We start from the raw sequence: 25,877 nt of genomic DNA on the forward strand, positions 1-25,877 counted from the left end.
TTTCAACAAGACGAGAGTAAACAAGCGAAGGTGAGTTGGTGGTGAAGTACTTGGGTAATTTCAAAGTTGTCTTTTAGTTGTTTGAAGAGGGTTTTATGTTGGCGAAGGAGTTTGGCAGTTGGGTCCTTCTTGATCTTGGAGTAGGTGGTGGGGTCTTTGAGGATGTTGTTGACTAGCTCATGGAAGTGGACAGTGTCCATGATGACTATGGACTTGCCCTTGTCATCAGGGGCAGTCTTGATGGTCTTGTCGTCTGTGAGAGAGGATGTTTGCAATGTTTATTCCTAAAATAGGATATTTACCATCTTTAAAACACACACGGGTGATAACCTCTCTCTCTCTCTATAATTGTGGTTTACATCACCCTATAGTTTAAAAGTAATGCCATGCGGTCGATCATGCTACCAAAATGCAATAGAAAAATCATGGTAACAAATCATTCAAAAGGCACCTTAAGTAACATATACTTAACCGCAAAAGAAACGTCACCCCAAGTTACATTGCATGAACAGTTGCCATTTAAAAATCTGGGTAATTTTTGTCAAAGTTTCTAATATTTAACATTACCTTGTACGGAAAAATGACATTTGATGCTAAAAAACCCAAAGCAGATGTCAATAAAACCGACCCCCCAAACGCATCACGGCAACGGCCATGGTAACCCGATGCACGTGAGTTCCGTGCAAATTGAAATGCACATGCGTTCCCCCATATCTTGTCCTATAAAAATCCACCCAGATAGGATAACATTCATTCGTTATTGAATTGCTACCACATGCCAAGTTTGACGAGAAATCAGCGACACCAAGCCCTTGGTCGATTGCAAGCTGGACGAACCGCCCGGCAAGTAGCCTATACATTTCAAGTCCACGGGAGGACAATATACGGGCTCCAGCAATGGTACAAGACCACCAACGCTACATATGACCGACCACGTAGTGGAAGACCAAGGGTCACCAACCGACGTCAGGATCGTCAGATTGTGCGACAGCATCTTCAAGATCGCTTTGTCACTGCAGCGGAAACTGCTCGATAGACCATGGGGACACACCAGCGACACATTAGTGCGGACACCGTGCGTCGACGATTGGCGAGCAGACATCCCCACTGTCACTGCCACACCGAGGACCTATTCTGACACCATGTCTTCGGTGGGCAACACAGCACCAGCAATGGCGCCACCAGCAGTGGAGAAGAGTCCTCTTCTCAGACGAGAGCCGTTACTGTATCTCATCAGCAGATGGCAAAGAGAAGGAGTCTGGCAACCCTGTTGGGAACCTTATTCGGATGCTTGTGTTGTTGAGAGAGACTCGTGGGGTGGTCCGAGCATCATGGTGTGGGGTGGAATTGGTCTTGCACAGAGGGTCGGCTCTGTGGTCTTCCAGAACATCGGTCCATGGAGAGGCAATGGTGTCACAGCAGCTCGGTACATTGATCAAGTCTTGAGACCATAGATCACACCTCATTTGGCACGTCGCCGCAACCACGAGTTTCAGCATGATAACGCTCGTGCCCACACTGCGAGAGCAACAAGAGACTTCCTCCAGCAGAATGGCATCAGAACCATGCAGTGGCCTGCCCTCAGTCCCGATTTAAATCCCATTGAGCACCTGTGGGACGTGATTCAAAGACGGCTGAATGACGTCCGACCAGAGCCGACAACTGCAGCTGAACTTCGTCAGGCGTTCCTCAGGGTGTGGGCTCAAGTGCCTATGGCCTTCATCAACCGCCTCATCCATTCAATGTATCGACGTTGCACAGCAGTCATCAATGCACATGGCGGACATACGTGATACTGACTTGTGATGCCATTTTCTCAGAGACTAGTGTTGTGTTTCAATTTAGGAACATTTGACACTTTCAACCTTGATGATCAGTTTTGCGAAGTTTCATCTTTTTAATATGTCTCAATGTATGTTTACAGTGTTTGGACAAATAAGGTTTCTCATATATCTATCCTTTTGTCGTTTCTTTTGCGGTAGAGTATACATGTATATCGTTACGAAACAACTTTCACCTAAATTGTGCAGTTTATTAATACTTAAAAGGTACATTTGTTAAGGCCCTGGAGTTTCGTGAAGGTCAGCGCGTGAAAACGTATTCGTTTTCTTGTCTACCAAGATCAATATGCACATAACACAATATCCAGTCATCACAGGCGTTTTCACACGAGGGTCCCACCCGAGCATGGTTTCTTATATTTTATTATCAAAATCAATTGATTGATTACCTGTACCTTTTCTGTACCGATTGTCAAATGTCTCCCGGTTTTGGATGCGATAGTTCTGCCATCGCGTTTATCTGCTTTGCCTGGCTACATCTATGGGGAACAACTCACTAGACACTCCCCTCTCATCAAGTTGCGAGCTCAAGTTCGAATCTCCTGAAAAAAACGTCATGACAGAACAATGTATTATCGTGAAATATACCACGCTTCGTTCTTCATTGTTCTTTGCGATTTTTCGCGTAGCTATCTTATATTATGTGGTATACAATACCGTACATTTACAACGTTATATGACACGATAGTGGGGTCTGTTTTAGAATATGGATCTTGTATGTGGGTAAACAATAATATGCCGTGTATTAATGGTGTACAGAATCGTGCAATGCGTGAGCGACGTAGTCTCTCAAACAAGTGTCTTGTGTTAAACCCAAATTTTATCAAACTGCGTGATGAACAGAAAATAGCCTATATTTTGTCAGATAATATTACGTGTCCTCTTACCACAAATGTCGTTATGAAACTAGCATTCTAATTCATGTCACAATTACGCATGAATATGTATGAATATAATAGATAGTTGAATATTGTTTCATTTGAGAGGCCTACTTGAACATACATACCATGGCTGTCTTCCTGGGAAGGCAACAGCTTCCTCGGCTATTATCAACTCTACAAAACATCCGGAATGCAAATCATGTGAGTACAGCATGTGTTGCATTATTGTAGACGTGTCTTTTAATGATAACTTTATGTTTTGCTACGTTGATGTATCGTTCAAAACATGTTGTGGTCGACAGAGTACAGATCCGAGGATGTTTTTCCACTTTGCTCAAGCCAAGTGAAGCAGGATGCAACATTTCAGGACAGAGCCTGTGTTTATTGATGTATACTTGGTTTGGTTGGTTTGTTGTTTAACGCTGCACTCAGCAATATTCCAGCTATATGACGGCGGTCTGTAAAAATAATCGAGTCTACAGTGATTAATATCATGAGCATCGATCCACTCATTTGGGATCGATGGCATGTATCAACCAAGTCAGCGAGCCTAACCACCCGATCCCGTTTGTCGCCTTTTACGACTTTCATAGTCACCTTTTACGGCAAGTATGGGTTGCTGAAGACCTATACTACCCCGGGATCTTCACGGGCATATTGATGTACAAGTATATATCGATAAACTTATGGTCACAAGTCATTTGTGGTCACATTGATAGTTATCATTGATATTCATATATTTATGTCTTTGATTTGATATTGTTATTAGTTGGTTGGTTTGTTGTTTAACGCCGCACTCAGCAATGTTCCAGCTATATGACGGCGTCTGTAAATAATCGAATCTGGACTAGACAATCCAGTGATTAGCATCATGGACCACGCAATTGGGATACGATGACATGCATCAACCAAGTCAGCAAGCCTGAACAACGGCGGTACATAACAACATATTGTGCTTACTGATGTGATAATAATCTGTTGAAACCTATGTGGTGCAATGTAAGTTACAACAATATTATATAATATTAAAACTCAATTTTAAACAATACTAAAACATATTACACATATTATGTCGTCGCTATAAACTGAAAGATTGCTGATGCGATGTAAAACTTGAACATATTAACTATAAAGTGCTTGGTGTCGGAATGATTGAATCCCAGATAATTCTATATAGGTCGTCAAAGTAACTGTCCAGATAAAGCTAAGTTGATAATGAATCACATTCTTCAAATCTTGATTTTAATGTCTCAGTTGATAAATTTAAAAAAACTGCACTATAATAAACCCTGAAAAAGATTGTTTGTCTGGGGGATGGACTGATTGAGATAACATGCCGTTGCTAGAATAAAATGCAAAACGTCAACGCCAGAGAATACTCAATATCCAGCTCGTGTCCAAACTCATTACATCGGGGAAAAATATATTATATTATTCAAATATGTGTTGCATTTTGACTCACTCACTTCGTTTTTGATACAGTTGTTTAAACACATTCATGACGTTTTACACGAGGAGGCTGCAACAATGATATCTTCCAATAGAAGGGTCTTCGTGCAAAGTTCTGTTGACTCAAAAGCAAAACCACAAGTTTCAAAGAAAATGTTTATGTACAGTTACTAGTTCTTATGTACAAAGCAAATATCGAGTGGTCAGGCTCGCTGACTTGGTTGACGCATGTCATGGTATCCCAATTGCGTGGATCGATGTTCATGATGTCAATCACTGGATGTTCTGGTCCATATTCGATTATTTACAGACCGCCGTCACATAGCTGGAATATTGCTGAGAGCGACGTTAAACAACAACAAACAAAACAAATACAAGGCAAATACGTCTTCGTGTGCTAAAAATATTACCCTTCTTTTTTCAAGGATCCCAATTACATATTATGCAACAAGTACTTCTGTAACAGCTTTGTGTCGTCATTATCCCATAGCATAACCCTATCACCTGTGGTTGTCGTCATTCCCCAGGTGAACAGTCTATTGCTTTAAGGTGAAAGTAGTGGTATACCAACCTCTGTCCCTATCTATAAAGTGTGTGATCTGACGAGGGTGTCTGGTATAAAGCAGCTGTTCTCATTTGGCGTTTTCTCTTCTTTGGGGTAATTATTTAATCAACGATTTGGGTATTAATTTAGATGTAGTCATTGATATGAATGTCTAACTGCAGTCAGATATGATTGAACAGATTAGAGGGTCAGTGCAATATCAATGGATGTGAAGTCAACCAACCCACAGATTACGGATGAAACATCAGAAGTGCGCGTCAGGTTTCTAAATGCTTAATTCATTCTTCTGGATAATTTGTGTCTTCTGCATGCGCCATACCTGATTTCAACATAAGAAATATATGAATGTTAACTGTAACGGTAGTCAGTATCAGTGTGTAAATAAGATACTTTTAGTAGCGCTTTATTGTTTCTCCTCGCTAGTGGCAGGTATGTTTTAGCTCCCTTGGGGTATGCAGGATTTCAGGGGACTGGGTAACTGTGAGTTTCTCTATGTTAGAATTCCTGTATAAACACCATGAATAGTCAGTTTCTCCGTTCAGAGTTTTAGAAAACATTATATTAACACATAAAGCGCTACCTGTGAAGATAAATTCATATCCGTTTGACGAACTTAAGGATTTCAACACCTTTTGTTTCACGGTCACATTTAGATTCATTCAAATTATGGTAGCATATCACACTTGGAATTGAAAGCATTGCAAAAAGTGTAATTCCTATCATCGATGGTACAGAATGGTATTTATTAAAAATATTTGTCGATTTCTGTTAATATTCAAGACCTCTATTTCAGTTAAGTTGTTTCTCTGCCAAGGTCTTAACCGCATGTGCAAAAGTTCTATGTATATGAAATTTTATACCAAGATATACATAAGAGTCTACTATTTCCAGTTCCATATTTCCATATTTGAAGGATAGTTTATTTCTTTTGTCTCAGCGATCTTGACATCTAGCTTCCATTCTGCACAATAATCATGGAAAACATCTAACGAAGCGCATGATTGCATATAACTACATTGATATTATTGTTACTTGATATCCCCGCTTGATATCTTATGAAGGTATCACACACACACACGCGCGCGCGCACACACACACACATACACACCCACACCCACACAAATACATGCATGACATAACATTCAAACTTTGGTATGTTGAGTAACACAACAGAACGTTCTGCAGATGGCAGCACCTTCATCTCTGAGATGGGACGTGTTTATCTTGTTGCTGATTTCTCTCGGACGACAGCCTTTTCGTTTCTGTTTGCCACACTGGTAACACATGAGGCCACTTCGTTTAACAGGTCTGTGCTATTTTCCGCGTCTTCGCTAAACAAGTGTGTTGATCTTTCTCGGGGAGTTGGAACGTGAAGCCATGGGCTGTTTCCAAGTTGGCTTGAATTGATCTTGTTGCACAATCTGAGGGATTTAAAACTGTCGCAACATTTGTGAAGATGACCAAGTTTCTTATTTTGGCTACCCTATTCGTTACACAAACAGAAAATCTCCTGATTTTGTAAGAAATGGAGACATCGTTAAGAATGTCCGAGGAATCTGTAACTGCATGAGTAATGAATTTTTCGAGTTTACCCATTCTTGTCGGAGTTCCACGGGTAACATATCATCCCATTCCAATTTCTAACAGGTCTAACAGAGAATCTTTTCTTTGACAATGACATGGGCAACAAAACCCATATGCTCATACGGACTATTGATGGTTGAGAGCACTCCACGTTTTGTGTAAGGTTTTGCCTCGCTCCTCACGCCGAAGACCTGATTTCGATTCCTGACATGGATACAATGTGTGAAGCCCATTTCTGATGTTCCCCGCCATGATATTGCTGTAATATTGCTAAAAGCGGCGTAAAACCACTCTCACTCACGTCTCTGAAAGTATCTTTTCCAATTCCAACTATTTTGCGAGGCCCGTAAGAGACAATAGCTGGAGACAGGCTGTTTCATGCACCGTCATTCGGTCCACTTCCTGTAGGTATTTAGACGCATGCTCTTCCATCCCCTCGACGGAGGAGAAATCTTGATTCATCGCTCAACCAGACATCTCTTCATCGCAGTTGAGGCCTTACCCTGTGTTAACGACACCAATGCAGTCTTTGCTGACGATGTTGTCGACTCAGTATGACGCGTTGAACAAGAAGTCTTGCTCGTAGACCTGCTGCTCTTAAACGGTTTCGTACGGTCTGGTCGGGGATTCTGCGCAGTCCGGGTATTTGGGATGCGGTTGATCGAGGTTGCTGTTGTCGTCTTTTTACGTAGGTGGCGCAATCGGATGTAGCAATCTTGGACGGGGGTGGTTACTCTTGGTCGTCCCAACCAACGTGTTGACTCATGCTGTTGAAACCGATCCCATAGCCTTCTGATGGTGCCTGGTGCTACATTGAAAACCCTGGCTACAGGTGATTGGGATTCCCCTGTCTGCAAGCGGCCTATGACGTTGTTTCTTTGCACTTTTTGGAATGTTGTTGAACTGTCACTGTTCGATTGACGCATATGCTAGCCAATCAAAAACCTTGCACTTTAACACCGTTCCTTGTGCTTCTGCGCGTGCAGTGCGTGCAAGTCAGGGGCCTTTTTGTTAATGCACTGGGTGCGTTTTTCCGAATCGTACGTGTTTCCTGACTAAAGGTTTGCATGTCATTGTCATTTTGATCTGGGAAATTTGTCACTGACACTATAACATATTAAGCCTCTTCATTTTGCACTTCTTGGTCCGCTAATTTTGCTTTTATGGCCAAAAATATCCGTATTGCGTTTCTTTTTTTAAGAGTATATTTGTCACATCTGGTCTTTGCAAAAGACCGTTGTTTAATGAAACTTGCACTTGATTTAATTTTTTTGGATGATATATGCCAAATATTGGTAGATAGCAACATTTTTTCTGTTTTTTTTAGAGGAGGGGCTATTTCCGCATGCTTGTTTTCAAATATCTTTTCCATGAAATCCAGGAGATGATTCTTTTTCACTTGATCCTGTGGGATACTACAGTCCAGAGTGTTGGCTCGTCTGATAGCTTGAGGTTTGTTGTTAGGAAGGAATGGTCTTGGCCATGGGGGACTTGAATGGAAGTGGTGCAACTTCTGCCTCTATATATTTCCTTGTCCATGATTTAACGTCACATCAACAATATTTCGGCCATATCGTGACGAGAAGTACATTACTAATACATATATATTTAGACAAAAACTACCAGCATGAAGTATGCGGACCCACAGAAACCATAAAATGGACACACTTCTGACACACTGAAGAAGGCGCCATTATTGATATCACAATACACCAAACACCTTCTCTTCTCAAGTGTAATCAATAACTACTTCTTGTAGAATTAATAGTAAATAATGGACTAATTGAACTGAAACGATGAGAATAGTGTGGACACATATCCAAGTGCTAGAGTTGGGCAGCTACAGAGATGTTTACTCCAGCACACACGGGAGAGAAGTGAGGATTTTTCCGACTTTGCACTCGGAAGAGTTGTAGTCATGAAGTGCTATTGTTGGTACAACTGGTTATATATTGTTGACAGTGAAGAGGACTTCTGTTGAAAATCTGAAGGTTTAGTTTTAGTGTGATTGCAGCCAAAATACAGGATTTATGACAATGACGTAATAGAGGTAGAGGATTCGTAAGAATTATAGACAATTCTACCTGCCCTTGTTTTTTTGCTTACTTATTGTCGGTATTAAAGAGATCCAAGTCAGAGATTCTTCATAGTCTGTTATGTCAACATTATGAATATACATGTATAGACATTACAATGTTATCAACTTTCTCTCTCTACCTTTGAGATACATGCATATTTTGTTGATAAAACAACTCTTATCCATTTTTCTCCCTTCAACAGATTCGGGGTGAAATAATTTCCAAACTCCAATCAGTGATAACTGACTATGACTTTATAGTGGACCGCTGGCCAGATTACAGAGCCCTGGTAGTGCGTGTCAATCCTGCTACAGCCAAGGTAAAAAATGCTACTGACTGTTAAATCGTTTCTTGGGAAAATCATACTGAGATCAACAAAGACGCCAACAAACACTGAATCTAAATAACTCTAATTAATCTAATTATCTAATTATTGGACTAACTGGAATAATCAATTGAATAAACGCAAGGGAAATATGACTGAAGAGATTGCTGTTTCCCAACATGTTCTTCATATAATTAATTGGTGGTCTCACTCTGGGATTTTGCTGATTGGGGGTCAACGTGTTTTTTGTTCATGTCACTTATGTGACTGGTCCTGAAACGAATATTTAGCGTGTGGCGTCAAATAATATATTTCCCTCACTGTCCCTATTTCCAAGAAATAACATGAGAAGTGAAATGTTAGTATCTGGTGTGTAAATTAATTAATTAATTTAAAATATATCTTTATAAGATGTATATTTTTTCAGTACCGAAACCACCTGATTTTGGAAACCGTTGTCCATGCCACAGACTGTGAAGCTCTGGAGACCCTGCTTCAACTGCCTGAAGTCATAGACTGGTCAGCAAGAATTGGGTTTGTAGGTGAGATCAGATTGAATGGAAGCGAGTGAGTGAGTGAGTGAGTGAGTTATGCCTCTTTCAACAGAACTTTTGTTATGACATGGTCTGCCATTATAATGTTGAAGAAAAACCAAGGTTAACACAAATCAAAGATTATCCCTTGTGTGTATATGTGAGAATGCTTTGGAGATTCCGAGGTAAAATAGAATAGAACCTGATATTGTTGTAAGAGTAAAACATACTGGAGACACGGTGGTTCGTCGTTAAACACCATCCACCCTCAAACTACAAACTTAGACAAAACGTTTAAATTGTCATCAAGTGTCGCGTTTTTGTAAATGACTTGTTGAGTTAATATATTCCACAGGAAAATATCCTGACGAGATGTCATCGGTTCTCAGTGTCATGCAGAAGCACCACAGGCCATATCACTTGGATAAGTTCTTTGACATGAAAGTCACGGAAAAGACGCTGAAGTTCTGGTGAGATAAGAAGCATGTTTAGATGATACATTACGATGATTACCCTAAAGCCACCAGTTCATACCTTAAAAATATGTAGTTTTTCAATCACACAAAATCACCTTTTCAGGGTTCAGTTTAAACATTTTATCACAGCTCCATCGCCATATCTTTTCCCTAACATAAACGGTGTCACTTTCGTCATAGTCCAGGCCCTTAGGGGGTTATCGTGCAGATGTGTCTACAAGCATCAAATTTGGCACAGGTGTAGACCGGAACACACTAAATTCATTTTTGGAGAGCGCCAAAGCCGGTGATCATTTGGGCCGCCATACTGGCAAAATCCAAGATGGCAGCCAGTCCCTATTGGATTTTGTCCTAATTTCATAACCAGAAGTCATAGGATCATGAATGAAGGCTCTTTCTATAGGTGTTTGCCCTTATGAATTCTAAAAATGAGCTTTGATTTGACATGGATCATTGATCATGAGCTTAGTTTTAAACGAGACGACTTCGAAATGCAAGTAATATCGTGCCAGCTAAAAACGAACCGTCTGCAGTGAGTTGGTGTTGCTCCAGAACTCCGTTTGTGTTTTGTGTTGGTTTCATGAAGTGGTATTAGATTTGTATGGTTTCATTTCGGAAAGAATGTCTTTGAGGATGTCAACATTTTCACAATGAATTATTAGGTTGGTTTTCTGGGAGTTGAGGTATGTCTGCAATTATAAAGAAATAAAGTTTTGAAATGATATGTTGGTTACCATGCCATAATTTTCCATATTATTTACGTGGAACGCTTTGTAATAGAGATAATGGCTATTTCTTTACAATTCCCGTGGGTAATTTGTAAACTGGATTTCGTTTCTTGTTTTATGTTGCAGGCCTATTCCAAACGGATTCAAGATAGGAAGTCTTACTCCGGAGCAAGCCCATCTAGTCAACTCTATGTGGTCTTACAATGGAGGGACACACTCTGAGCTATACATAAAGGAACTCATCAGGAAACTACCTTCGTGTTGCCTGTACAGCAGGGAAGGCTCCCTGGTTGGGTACGCCCTGACAAACCATTACGGGTATCTAGGTGTCTTACATATTCTGGAGGCACACCGAGGGAAGGGATATGCCAAGATGATCATGTCCCACTTGGCCGGTTTGCGTCTACAGAAGATGGCAGAGGTTCATATTTATGTTCATGAAACAAATAAGGCATCAATTGCGCTTAACAAACAAATTGGCTTTGAGACTAACCTGCCTGAGGATACTTGTTGGTGGATAAACACACCAGCGTAGAAAATGAGGATATGATTACGTGGGATGACTATCAGGGTCAGTTTTACAACTACAATAGTTGCAATAAATATCACGATAGTTACACACACTACTGCGATACTTTAACAATAATGATACAATTGACGTATGTTGTTAAGGACCTCTACAGTCCTATAACGAGTACCTTTCATCATTCGACATGATGACGATGCCTTAAACACCCAGTAAGTGTATGATAATAAAACAGGGGGAGGAGGGCGTGGCATCAACGCTACCATACTCACCCAACATTCAGGCACACCAAATATGCATATATTTTAAGAAAAGGGCAATTTAATCCTGCATAAAATGCCATGAATAATATCAGGTATCAATGGGAATGACTGTGTTCATTTCAACACTTGTAAGTTTTGGCCTTTTATAAAACACAAAATATAAGTAAGGGTCAATTGTTTCAAAAAGGAAGTTTTAAAAGTTTTAAGGAAGAATCTTTAAACATTTAAACATAATCAGGTCCTTGGCCTAAACCGATTCGCATATCATTAGACATGCAGGTAAACAGTACAATATTTGGGCAAACGTTCATCTGTTTTAAGGAAGCATGCTTCAACATTAAATTATCAGGGGAGTATAATTGACCCAATCAGATTTGCATATTGTAAGATTGACCCAATCAGATTTGAATGTCGTAAGATATGTAGGCAAACAGTACAAACATTTGGGGAAACGTCGTTGACTCGAACTCCATCGGAATTTTATCGAGTTAAACTGTATTCGAAAAAAGACAACATTAAACAAATGCCTGATAATTATCATTGTGTTACATTGCCATAAGCCTGAATCCTCGTATATACCATCATCTATTAGATTGTGGAATACATTACCCATTCAACAAAGGATTATTGGAACCTTCTCGATTTATATTCACTTTGAGAACAAATAAGTCCACAGTTCCACCATAGTTCTAAAATGGTAACAGAAAAAGTAACAGTATACAAATGCAAATTTAAGGCATGGTTAGATCTGGGGTCGCCACAGATAAGTGGCTGGTTGGTGTATCCTGGTGTCAATGGATGTATATACTAGATCCCCTGCAACCTTGGCCACCAGTTCATTGGAAAAACCCTCAGACCCCTCAACACCAGACTTAAAGAACATCGGACCTCTGTTAACAAACTCGACCTGACATCCACCATTTGCGAACACATCCTGAAGAACCAAAACCATAACGTCATGTGGGAAGCCACCAAAGTCCTGTCTACCAACAAAAAATGGCGACAATGATACTACAAGCAGCCATTGACATCAGGAGACATCTGCCTAGTGCTTTGGACTTATTGCTTTGAACTTTTTCAGTGCTAATTACCTATCTGGCTTAATTTACCGATTGCCATGTCCATTCTGTCACCTGTCGATGCTAATTACCCCCAGCCTCCCATTTGCCCAGTGTCCATTACATATTACTTAACAAATAAGTACTGGCTTCCATACCATCAGCGCTAATTACTGTCAAGTGTTGGCTTCCATTGTCTATTGCTAATCACCTATCAGCGCCAATCATCTGCTGGCGTCCCTTGTTAGTTCCTACCCTTTGTTATTTTCCATCTTTTGTTATCTTTTTAATTTTGTTGTCCTTACATGTACATATATATCTTCTCTGCCTCATGGCATTCATTCTCTTAGAATCTTACAACGCAGCAAATAAAATAACTCAAATATTCCACGTCACGGTAATAAAAAAAACCCACCTAATTGGCAACAATATACACGAGGCGTAATTAGGGTTAACCCAAGGGAAACAACTGAGGACTTACAATTATACTCACTTAAAGCCTCAACCCCTAATCACCAGCACGCGTAGAATAACCTCAACTAGAAACGAAAAAACGGTCCCAACCTCCATTGTCATAATCAACTTCAAAAAGACCGCTAAATTCCCTGAAGCCCCCAAACACATATCCTTCGGAGCCCACACCAACTTCGAAGTCAAACCCTATATAAAGCAGGTTAAGCAATGTACAAAGTGCCTCAAATACAACCACACTGCCTCCCACTGCACATACCGTAAAACTAAATGTAAAAAATGCGCACAAACAGACTGCCCAGGCACATGCACACCCTGGTGCATCCACTGCAAAACCACCCAACACACTTCACTTTCAAACCAATGCCCATACAGACACACACTCACCCAGCAGGCCAACAAACACATAAACATAGACACGGCTAAAATCCAAACACGAAAATTTGCTACACCTGCATCTAAACCACTCCTCCCTACACCACACCGAAACACCATCCCACAAACAAACACCACACCCATAACCGACAGCTGTCTGGGCCCCCTACCGAGAAACCGCACCCACCTCACACACACAAGCAGCCACTCAACCAACCACGAACCCTCCCACATCTCACATAGCCAAAACATCAACCCCCGCATGCAAAACAAACCTCAAAATGACCACCACAACACGACCCTCATCCAAGCACCCTACAGCCCATATGGCAACAACTCTCTCCCACAAGCAAGCACAACAACAAAACACAAACACTAAGAAATCATCAGCTACACCCATCCCGCAAACACCTTCACAATCCTCCACATCACATGCCTCCCCCATGGAAACTCAATCAGCTAAACCTAATCTAACTGATGACGAAGATTTTTCCACTACTGAGGAAACAATAGACACTACTCCAACTAAAACAAACCAAACTCCCCAACCAGCCAACACCCAAAACCTAAATAACCTCACCTTACTCCTAGCATACATGCATAGTCAAAACTCACCAAAAGCTAGCATGAAATCCTTCCACAAAGTAGCTTTCAATCTAAAATTAACCGATCTTCCCTTTTTCCTCTTTAACCTCCATCTAAAAGAACTCACCGAATAAACTAAAAACTAAAAACTAAATCACCAATCGCCCGAACCCAATAGTGGAAGGACTAAATATTTTTCAGTGGAACGCCAACGGACTCACCTCCCACGGCCATGAACTAAAAACTAAATTTAAACTAAATAAAGGCCCTCACATTGCTTGTATACAGGAAACCAAGTTCTCAAAAAAATCCAAATTCACACTACCTAACTACAACTCAGTTAGAACTGACAGAGCTAAACCGAAAACAAGAAGAGCCGCAGGAGGACTAATCATATTTATCAGGGAAGATATAAATTACGAAGAAATAAAAACAGACACGCCAAACCTAGAAGCCAACGGCATTAAAATCACATTAAATAACCGAAACATAAACATCATAAATATTTACCACTGGGCGGAACAAAAAGTCCAACCTGAGGATCTAAACAAACTACTCCAAATAAGCGATAAATCTACTATATTCCTAGGAGACTTTAACGCTCACCATGCTACATGGAGCATAGATGATAAAAAAGATAATCATGGCAAATTAATCTCCGAATGGATAGAAACAAACGACCTAGTACTCCTTAATAGCAACCAACCCACGAGGTACGATAAGATAACCCAAAAAATGTCGGCTATCGACCTAACCATATGCACCGCAGATCTAGCCCAAAGTACTCAATGGGAAGTGCACGACGTCCCGCTAGGTAGTGACCACTTCCCCATAAACATAACCATAGGAAATACAAACGTACCAATCCAAACAGAAAACCAAGAACCAAAATTCCATTACAATAAAGCTAACTGGGACCAATTCCAAGATATCTGCAACGAAGCTAACTTAAACGAAATAGAAAATAATGATCCAGAAACCTATTGTAAAAACCTAACAGACTATATAATAAACGCAGCCAAAACCTCCATCCCCTTCAAAACATCTAAGACAGGCAAACCGACGGTACCATGGTGGAATGAGGAAATAGAACAGACTAGACGAAAACGTAAATCAGCCTTCAATAAAGCAAAACGCGACTACAAATATTTAAACATAGCCCACGAACTAAACCACCAGGTTCAAAAACTAGTCTAAATAGCCAAAAGTAGAGACTGGAAAAAATTCTGCGAAAGTATAAATAACCGTACAGATGCCAGAATGGTCTGGCGCAAAATCCACGCCATCAGAGGCTTAAAACGACATAAAAAAAACCCCTAACATTGACAACTCAACCAACCCCGCCCAAAAAGCAAATAAGCTCGCCAACCACTTTTCGGCCGTTAGCAGTAACACCAACTTCAGTCAAACTTAAAACAGAAAACAAACCCACAAAAGAACCAAACAATAACAATCTAGAAATAAATCAACGCAACACAATGGAGGAGCTCCTCTACGTAATCCAAAACAGGAAAAAGGGCACAGCCCCAGGATTAGACCTAACTTCTTACCAAATAATTGAAAAACTCCCCCTAAAACTACTCCAGGCACTACTCAAACTATACAATCTCATCTACCTAAACAGACAGGTTCCTACTCCCTGGAAACAGGCCCTAGTCATACCAATCCCTAAACCTAATAAACCAGCTAATCAAGCTAACTCATATAGACCAATATCCCAAACTTCAAACTTATGTAAAGTAATGGAATCAATGGCTAAAAATAGATTACAACATTACTTAACCCAAAATAACATCATAAACCCAGATCAAAGCGGTTTCACTCCTGGCCGCTCAACCCTAGATAACCTCGCCCGACTAGAACAAGATATTAAGACAGGACAACTAAATAAACAATATACCACAGGCATCTTCTTAGACTTCTCTAAAGCTTTCGACATTGTATGGCACGATGGGCTTATACAAAAACTTTAAAAAATAGGACTCAAAGGTCAGATAATAAACTACATCCAGGACTTCCTAAACAATCGTAAAATAACCGTGGGTATAGACCAAACTCTATCGGACCAATGTTCCCTAGAAAATGGCACTCCACAGGGCAGTATCCTCAGCCCCACTCTCTTCAATATAATGATAAACGATCTATTCGAGGGCCTATCCCCTAAAGTAAACACATCAAAATTCGCGGATGATGGAGCCATCTGGATCCGCACTAAAAGCATGAAAATGGTCCAAAAGTTACTCCAAAAATCTCTTAATAAAATACAACAATGGGCTGACAAATGGGGCTTCTCCCTTAACTCAGAAAAAACAACAGGAATAGTATTCAAACATAAAAACATGAAACCCGCCTCCCCAATCCTCCAGCTAAACAATCAAACAATCAAATTAAACTAAATTCTTAGGACTTATTTTCGATGAACATCTCACCTGGGATGCTCACATCCAAAACCTAACAACTAAATGCAGTAAAGACCTAAACACCCTAAGATGCCTAACTGGCTCTAACTTGGGAGCCTCCAAAGATACCCTCCTCTCTCTCTATATATCAATAATTAGATCAAACCTAGACTACGGCTGCGCCATATACAACACCCTAAACAACTCTCTATCTAAAAAACTTGAATCAATACAATATCAGGCTCTCAAACTAATTACACGCACCCAACATGGCACCTCCTACACCTCACTTCAGGCCTTAACAGGAGAAATGCCACTAAGTCTACGCAGGGAACAGCTAAGCTTAAATTTCTGGGCCGCGTCCCAATCAAACCCTCTCATCCAAAACTTAATAAACCAAAACATCAGCCCCAAAAACCAAGCTCTAGCTCGTAAACACCCCTTACTTACCCCAATATCGCAAAGAATAACAAACTATCTAAATGAACACCAAATTAAAAATCTTAAACAAAACTGCAAACAATCAAATATCTTCACCCCTAATCTTAAAATACCCAAAATAGACACAACACTAGCTAGCCAAATAAATAAACAAACCGACCCAAACATAGCTAAAACTACCACACTAGCATACACACACGAAAATTGGCCAAATTGGTATCACATTTACACGAACGGATCCTCAGATCCGACCTTCAAACACACAGGTTTTGGAGTCCATACCACACAACCAACTAAAACCACACAATCCTTCCGACTCCCAAACAACCAATTAATATTCACGGCAGAACTAATGGGCATGGCCTCAGCCCTCCATAATCAAGAATCCAAAAAACAAAAAAAAATCCTAATACTTACCGACTCCCTAAGTGGACTGCAGGCCCTCCAAAACAAAAATACCAAAAACCGACCTAAATTAATAAATCAAATACTTAAAAGCTCCAACGACCTAACTAAGGCAGGCAAACAAATAACCTTCTTGTGGATACCCGCCCACGTAGGAATATACGGTAATGAAAACGCCGATAAAGCAGCTAAACTATCCCTCGAAATCCCAGAAATAAGCTTAAACTTACCCATCTCAAAATCAGAAATTAAAAGTGTAAACAAGCAAAAAATCACACAAAAATAGGCATAACCTATATCTAAACTCAAATAGCCAAATCAAAAAAGTGCTCAGCAAACCACTAACCAAACCAAAAATTCTCCATCCATCCAAAAAAATCGACAGAGTAATCACTAAACTCCAAACAGGACACACCAACCTAAATAACCACCTAAAAAATTTAAAAAAACCCACTACAGGTAACTGCCCACACTGCAAACAACCAGAAACCCCAGAACACGCACTCATCCACTGCACACACTACCTAACACATCGAACCGCATTACAAACCACCCTCAATCTAAACAAGGCTCTCACTCTAGAAGCAATACTAAACCCACAAAATAAACTAGAAAACTTCAAGGCCGTAGGCGTATTCTTAATAAAAACGGAACTAATAAAACGCATCTAAAAATACAATAACCTACCAAATCAAAATCACATAAACAAACAAACATCCACCATACCCAGCTCCCTTAGTTCTCCTCCCCAACCCCATCGGCATCTATTCCAAATCTCAAAATTCCCAAATTCTATATAAGCAACCCCTAAACCCCCCTCTTGGGTTGCACAGACCACTTTCGCCCCTTTCGTGTGCGAAATACGCATCAGTCGGAAAGCGCACGTTAAATCTCCAAAGTAAGTAAGTAAGTAAGTAAGTAAGTAAGTCATTCATTCACCTGATGAAGGAGAAAGCATATACTCAGAAACGTTGTGTTCCTCATAATAAAGAAGTTGACATCCATATATTCTCTTCCTTTTGTGTTTTACTTCTAAATGCCTTTCAAAGACCTGAAGGAGAGCATACTTGGAAACAGATTGCAAGGCTACTGTTAACTTCTTTTATGATGATAAGGTGATAGGAGCTCTTGTATCGGCTTCTGAACCTCCCTGCTGATTCCTTGTAACAATTTCTTATAACAAAATTCTCCTGTGTTGAGATATTTAATAGCATGTCAGTATCGTTTTCCATATCTGCCATTGAGAGTCTGGTGTTGTGGGTGGCTGAGGACAAGCCTCGGTGCTAGATTCCGAAACTGCTGAAACTGAAAGGATGATAGATAATCTGATATGCTGTTGTAGCATCTTGGAATATATTGAGATTTCATGAATATTTAAACCTTCAAACATTTGAAAGTAAACAAACGGACTTAAACCGTTATTCTTGTTTGAAAGATGTTCCTTCTACATATGAACTGAGACACATATTGGGAAAGTCTCCATAAATCTGATGTCTTAGGTGAAAGATTGACGTCTCCATTCTTTGGTTCTGGTTCTTTTTTTTGGAACGAGCACGATTTGCGACACCCTTATGTTTGGGAGTGGTGGGAAAGTATATTGCACTTTAAGAAACACATATACACGTCTGTTTAATGTTCATTTACCACAATGATTTATCCTTCAAATGCAAACATAATACCATGAAAACTGGATGCCACATATTTAAGAAATGACTTTCACTTTGGAGCTTACGATGACGTTTATACAATGTTTGGCCCTCGCTCAATGAAGGTTCATACTCCAATGAACTCACACAAAGTGAAAGTCAATTCTCAATTTGTTAAATCACTAGTTTAGGTGTTTAGGGGTCTGAGGGTTTTTCCAATGTACTGGTGGCCAAACTTGCATGGGATCCAGAATATACATCCATTGACACCAGGAGACACCAGCCAGCCACTTATCTGTGGCGACCCCAGTTCTAACCATGCCTTAAAGTTGTATTTGTATACTGTTACTTTTTCTATTTACCATATAAGAACTGTGGTGGAACTGTGGACTCTGTTCTCAAAGTGAATTTAAATCGAGAAGGTTCCAATTATCCTTTATTGAATGGGTAATGTATTCCACAATCTAATAGATGATGGTATATACGAGGATTCAGGCTTGTGGCAATGTAACACAATGATAATTATCAGGCATTTGTTTAATGTTGTCTTTTTTTCGAATACAGTTTAACTCGATATATTTCCGATGGAGTTCGAGTTGACGACGTTTCCCCAAATGTTTGTACTGTTTGCCTACATATCTTACAATTGGGTTTGGGTTAATTATACTCCCCTGATAATTTAATGTTGAAGCATGCTTCCTTAAAACAGATGAACGTTTGCCCAAATATTGTACTGTTTACCTGCATGTCTAATGATATGCGAATCGGTTTAGGCCAAGGACCTGATTATGTTTAAATGTTTAAAGATTCTTCCTTAAAACTTTTTAAAACTTCCTTTTTGAAACAATTGACCCTTACTTAAATTTTGTGTTTTATAAAAGGCCAAAACTTACAAGTGTTGAAATGAACACAGTCATTCCCATTGATATGGATATACCTGATATTATTCATAGCATTTTATGCAGGATTAAATTGCCCTTTTCTTAAAATATATGCATATTTGGTGTGCCTGAATGTTGGGTGAGTATGGTAGCGTTGATGCCACGCCCTCCTCCCCCTGTTTTATTATCATAAACTTACTGGGTGTTTAAGGCATCGTCATCATGTCGAATGATGAAAGGTACTCGTTATAGGACTGTAGAGGTCCTTAACAACATACGTCAATTGTATCATTATTGTTAAAGTATAACAGTAGTGTGTGTAACTATCGTGATTTTTATTGCAACTATTGTAGTTGTAAAAGTGACCCTGAAGTTCATCCCACGTAATCATATCCTCATTTTCTACTCCGACGCTGGTGTGTTTATCCACCAACAAGTATCCTCAGGCAGGTTAGTCTCAAAGCCAATTTGTTTGTTAAGCGCAATTGATGCCTTATTTGTTTCATGAACATAAACATGAACCTCTTCCATCTTCTGTAGACGCAAACCGGCCAAGTAGGACGTGAGCATCTTGGCATATCCCTTCCCTCGGTGTGCCTCCAGAATATGTAAGACACCTAGATACCCGTAATGGTTTGTCAGGCCGTACCCAACCAGGGAGCCTCTCCTGTTGTACAGGCAACACGAAGGTAGTTTCCTGATGAGTTCCTTTATATATAGCTCTGAGTGTGTGCCTTCATTGTAAGACCATATAGAGTTGACTAGATTGGCTTGCTCAGGAATAAGACTTCCTATCTTGAATCCGTTTGGAATAGGCCTGCAACATGTAACAGGAAACGAAATCCAGTTTACAAATTACCCACGGGAATTGTAAAGAAATAGCCATTATCTCTATTACAAAGCGTTCCACGTAAATAATATGGAAAATTATGGCATGGTAATCAACATATCATATAGATAACCTTCTGGTAATGTAGCATTTCAAAACTTTATTTCTTTATAATTGCAGACATACCTCCACTCCCAGAAAACAAACCTAATAACTCATTGTGAAAATGTTGATATCCTCAAAGACATTCTTTCCGAAATGAAACCATACAAATCTAGTACCACGTCATAAAACCAACACAAAACACAAACGGAGTTCTGGAGCAACGCCAACTCACTGCAGACGGTTCGTTTTTAGCTGGCATGATATTACTTGCATTTCGAAGTCTTCTCGTTTAAAACTAAGTTCATGAAAAATGATCCATGTCAAATCAAAGCTCAGATTTGGAATCCATAAGGGCAAACACCTATAGAAAGAGCCTTCATTCATGATCCTATGACTTCTGGTTATGAAATTAGGACAAAATCCAATAGGGACTGGCTGCCATCTTGTATTTTTCCAACGGCTTTGGCGCTCTCCAAAAATGAATTTAGTGTGTTCCTGTCTACACCTGTGCCAAATTTGATGCTTGTAGACACATCTGCACGATAACCCCCTAAGGGCCTGGACGATGACGAAAGTGACACCGTTTATGTTTGGGAAATGATATGGCGATGGAGCTGTGATAAAATGTTTAAACTGAACCCTGAAAAGGTAATTTTGTGTGATTGAAAAACTACACATTTTTAAGGTATGAACTGGTGGCTTTGGGTGTAATCATCGTAATGTATCATCTAAACATGCTTCTTATCTCACCAGAACTTCAGCGTCTTTTCCGTGACTTTCATGTCAAAGAACTTATCCAAGTGATATGGCCTGTGGTGCTTCTGCATGACACTGAGAACCGATGACATCTCGTCAGGATATTTCCCTGTGGAATATATTAACTCAACAAGTCATTCACAAAAACGCGACACTTGATGATAATTTAAACGTTTTGTCTAAGTATGTAGTTTGTGGGTGGATGGTGTTTAACGACGAACCACCGTGTCTCCAGTATGTTTTACTCTCACAACAATATCAGGTTCTATTCTATTTTACCTCGGAATCTCCAAAGTATTCTCACATATACACACAAGGGATAATCTTCGACTTGTGTTAACCTTGGTTTTTCTTCAACATTATAATGGCAGACCATGTCATAACAAAAATACTGTTAAAAGAGGCATAAATCTAAACTCACTCACTCACTCACTCGCTTCCATTCAATCTGATCTCACCTACAAACCCAATTCTTGCTGACCAGTCTATGACTTCAGGCAGTTGAAGCAGGGTCTCCAGAGCTTCACAGTCTGTGGCATGGACAACGGTTTCCGATATCAGGTGGTTTCGGTACTGAAAAAATATACATCTTATAAAGATATATTTTAAATTAATTAATTAATTTACACACCAGATACTAACATTTCACTTCTCATGTTATTTCTTGGAAATAGGGACAGTGAGGGAAATATATTTTTTTGACGCCACACTCCGCTGAATATTCGTTTCAGGACCAGTCACATAAGTGACATGAACAAAAAACACGTTGACCCCCAATCAGCAAAATCCCAGAGTGAGACCACCAATTAATTATATGAAGAACATGTTGGGAAACAGCAATCACTTCAGTCATATTTCCCTTGCGTTTATTCAATTGATTGCTGCAGTTAATCAAATAATTAGATAATTAGATTAATTAGAGTTATTTAGATTCAGTGTTTGTTGGCGTCTTTGTTGATCTCAGTATGTTTTCTCAAGAAACGATTTAACAGTCAGTAGCATTTTTTACCTTGGCTGTAGCAGGATTGACGCGTACTACCAGGGCTCTGTAATCTGGCCAGCGGTCCACTATAAAGTCATAGTCAGTTATCACTGATTGGAGTTTGGAAATTATTTCACCCCGAATCTGTTGAAGGGAGAAAAATGGATAAGAGTTGTTTTATCAACAAAATATGCATGTATCTCAAAGGTAGAGAGAGAAAGTTGACAACATTGTGATGTCTATAAATGTATATTCATAAAGTTGACAAAACAGACTATGAAGAATCTCTGACTTGGATCTCTTTAATACCGACAATAAGTAAGCAAAAAAACAAGGGCAGGTAGAAATGTCTATAATTCTTACGAATCCTCTACCTCTATTACGTCATTGTCATAAATCCTGTATTTTGGCTGCAATCACACTAAAACTAAACCTTCAGATTTTCAACAGAAGTCCTCTTCACTGTCAACAATATATAACCAGTTGTACCCACAATAGCACTTCCGGACTACAACTCTTCCGAGTGCAAAGTCGGAAAAATCCTCACTTCTCTCCCGTGTGTGCTGGAGTAAACATCTCTGTAGCTGCCCAACTCTAGCACTTGGATATGTGTCCACACTATTCTCATCGTTTCAATTCAATGAGTCCATTATTTACTATTACTTCTTCAAGAAGTAGTTATTGATTACACTTGAGAAGAGAAGGTGTTTGGTGTATTGTGATATCAATAATGGCGCCTTCTTCCGTGTGTCAGAAATGTGTCCATTTTATTGTTTCTGTGGGTCCGCATACTTCATGCTGGTAGATTTTGTCTAAATATATATGTATTAGTAATGTACTTCTCGTCACGATATGGCCGAAATATTGTTGATGTGACGTTAAATCTTAACTCGCTCACTCACTCATGCTGGTAGTGCAGTGACGATACTTGCACAGAAAATCATACACGAGCTCTATAGTGCCCTCTCCAAGAAGGCCTTCTCCAAATTATCTGACTATATCAGCAAAGCGCGGGGAGAAAAGATGTGACTAAAAAAAAGTGGACGCCATCATGTCAATACTAGGCATGTCACCACCTTCTCCCAAGACACAACAACATCAAGATCCAGCTCAATACCTGATCGACATGTTGGAGCACTCATTCGCCCAACAAAAATATTCCATGGAGTACATCTTTGAATCCTGTTTGTCAGTTCTATCAATGTAGATGAAAAGCTGAAACGGTCTTCAACAGATCTGGCACAGAAGAATCCCTCTCGCAAGTCATCATCTGCACCTAGTGCTACGCACGAACCTGACATCGTGAATGTTAAGAAGACACACCTCTTGAAAAATGGACGCACGTTTCTTTTTAAGCCATGTCTCAACTCGTTGGATCTGAAAGATAAGACTTCACGGGATATTCTGTCGCCTGAAGGGTTTTAAGAAGGACAGTATTTGAGGTCTCTAAAAATGATGCCAAACCCGGATTATCTGTTGAAGATCGCGAATTTCTTCAAATCATGGACAAGGAAATATATAGAGGCAGAAGTTGCACCACTTCCATTCAAGTCTCCATGGCCAAGACCATTCCTTCCTAACAACAAACCTCAAGCTATCAGACGAGCCAACACTCTGGACTGTAGTATCACACAGGATCAAGTGAAAAAGAATCATCTACTGGATTTCATGGAAAAGATATTTGAAAACAAGCATGCGGAAATAGCCCCTCCTCTAAAAAAACAGAAAAAATCTTCCATTATTTGGCATATATCATCCAAAAAAAGTGCAAGTTTCATTAAACAACGGTCTTTTGCAAAGACCAGATGTGACAAATATACTCTTCTAAAAAGAAACGCAATACGGATATTTTTGGCCATAAAAGCAAAATCAGCGGACCAAGAATTGCAAAATGAAGAGGCTTAATATGTTATAGTGTCAGTGACAAATTTCCCAGACCAAAATGACAAGGACATGCAAACCTTTAGTCGGGAAACACGTACGATTCGGAAAAACGCACCCAGTGCATTAACAAAAAGGCCATGGACCTGCACGTACTGCACGCGCAGCAGCACTATGAACGGTGTTAAAGTGCAAGGTTTTTGATTGGCTGGCATATGCGTCAATCGAACAGTGACAGTTCAACAAAATGCCAAAATTAACAGAAGTGCAAAGTGCAAAGTAACAAAGGCCGCTTGCCGCTTGCAGACAGGGGAATCCCAATCAACTGTAGCCAGGGTTTTCAATGTAGCACCAGGCACCATCAGAAGGCTATGAGATCGGTTTCAACAGCATGGGTCAACACGTTGGTTGGGACGACCAAGAGTAACCACCCCCGTCCAAGATCGCTACATCCGATTGCGCCACCTACGTAAAAGGACGACAACAGCAACCTCAACCGCATCTCAAATACCCGGACTGCGCAGAATCCCCGACCAGACCGTACGAAACCGTTTAAGAGCAGCAGGTCTACGAGCAAGACTTCCTGTTCAACGCGTCATACTGAGTCGACAACATCGTCAGCAAAGACTGCATTGGTGTCGTCAACACAGGGTATGGCCTCAACTGTGATGAAGAGATGTCTGGTTGAGCGATGAATCAAGATTTCACCTCCGTCGAGGGGATGGAAGAGCATGCGTCTAAATACCTACAGGAAGTGGACCGAATGACGGTGCATGAAACAGCCTGTCTCCAGCTATTGTCTCTTACGGGCCTCGCAAAATAGTTGGAATTGGAAAAGATACTTTCAGAGACGTGAGTGAGAGTGGTTTTACGCCGCTTTTAGCAATATTACAGCAATATCATGGCGGGGAACATCAGAAATGGGCTTCACACATTGTATCAATGTCGCGAATCGAACCCAGGTCTTCGGCGTGAGGAGCGAGGCAAAACCTTACACAAAACGTGGAGTGCTCTCAACCATCAATAGTCCGTATGAGCATATGGGTTTTGTTGCCCATGTCATTGTCAAAGAAAAGATTCTCTGTTAGACCTGTTAGAAATTGGAATGGGATGATATGTTACCCGTGGAACTTCGACAAGAATGGGTGAACTTGAAAAATTCATTACTCGAGCAGTTACAGATTCCTCGGACATTCTTAACGATGTCTCCATTTCTTACAAAATCAGGAGATTTTCTGTTTGTGTAACGAATAGGGTAGCCAAAATAAGAAACTTGGTCATCTTCACAAATGTTGCGACAGTTTTAAATCCCTCAGATTGTGCAACAAGATCAATTCAAGCCAACTTGGAAACAGCCCATGGCTTCACGTTCCAACTCCCCGAGAAAGATCAACACACTTGTTTAGCGAAGACGCGGAAAATAGCACAGACCTGTTAAACGAAGTGGCCTCATGTGTTACCAGTGTAGCAAACAGAAAAGAAAAGGCTGTCGTCCGAGAGAAATCAGCAACAAGATACACACGTCCCATCTCAGAGATGAAGGTTCTGCCATCTGCAGAACGTTATGTTGTGTTACTCAACATACTAAAGTTTGAATGTTATGTTATGCATGTATTTGTGTGTGTGTGTGTGTGTGTGTGTGTGTGTGTGTGTGTGTGTGTGATTCCTTCATAAGATATCAAGCGGGGAGTGGGCCATTACAAGTAACAATAATATCAAGGTTGTTATTTGCAATCATGCGCTTCGTTAGATGTTTTCCATGATTATTGTGCAGAATGGAAGCTAGATGTCAAGATCGCTGAGACAAAAGAAAT

At 40.1% G+C, this 25,877-nt stretch overlaps 2 protein-coding genes across 2 annotated transcripts in view; one reads left to right on the forward strand and one right to left on the reverse strand.

The window, feature by feature from the left end:
- The first annotated feature begins 2,834 nt into the window (after positions 1-2,834).
- LOC124127356 (glycine N-phenylacetyltransferase-like) lies at positions 2,835-12,258 on the forward strand. The gene is made up of 6 exons (XM_048384335.1): positions 2,835-2,923; positions 8,601-8,717; positions 9,151-9,265; positions 9,612-9,726; positions 10,587-10,881; positions 12,061-12,258. The coding sequence occupies exons 1-6, from the start codon at positions 2,849-2,851 to the stop codon at positions 12,256-12,258; spliced, it is 915 nt and encodes a 304-aa protein (XP_048240292.1). The 5' UTR covers positions 2,835-2,848.
- Positions 12,259-19,841: 7,583 nt separating this feature from the next.
- LOC124127348 (glycine N-phenylacetyltransferase-like) overlaps positions 19,842-25,877 on the reverse strand; it is a 36,402-nt gene continuing 30,366 nt past the window's right edge. Inside the window, exons 3-6 of the mRNA XM_046490746.2 lie at positions 22,210-22,326; positions 21,659-21,773; positions 21,195-21,309; positions 19,842-20,327 (exon numbers count right to left, since the gene is read on the reverse strand). Coding sequence (XP_046346702.2) covers positions 19,913-20,327; positions 21,195-21,309; positions 21,659-21,773; positions 22,210-22,326 — 762 coding nt within the window. The 3' untranslated portion in view covers positions 19,842-19,912. The remainder of the gene's footprint in view (positions 20,328-21,194; positions 21,310-21,658; positions 21,774-22,209; positions 22,327-25,877) is intronic.

This window comes from Haliotis rufescens, unplaced genomic scaffold (assembly GCF_023055435.1).
Source record: "Haliotis rufescens isolate VD_foot unplaced genomic scaffold, xgHalRufe1.0.p SCAF_5, whole genome shotgun sequence".
In the NCBI taxonomy this organism is placed as follows: Eukaryota; Metazoa; Mollusca; class Gastropoda; order Lepetellida; family Haliotidae; genus Haliotis; species Haliotis rufescens.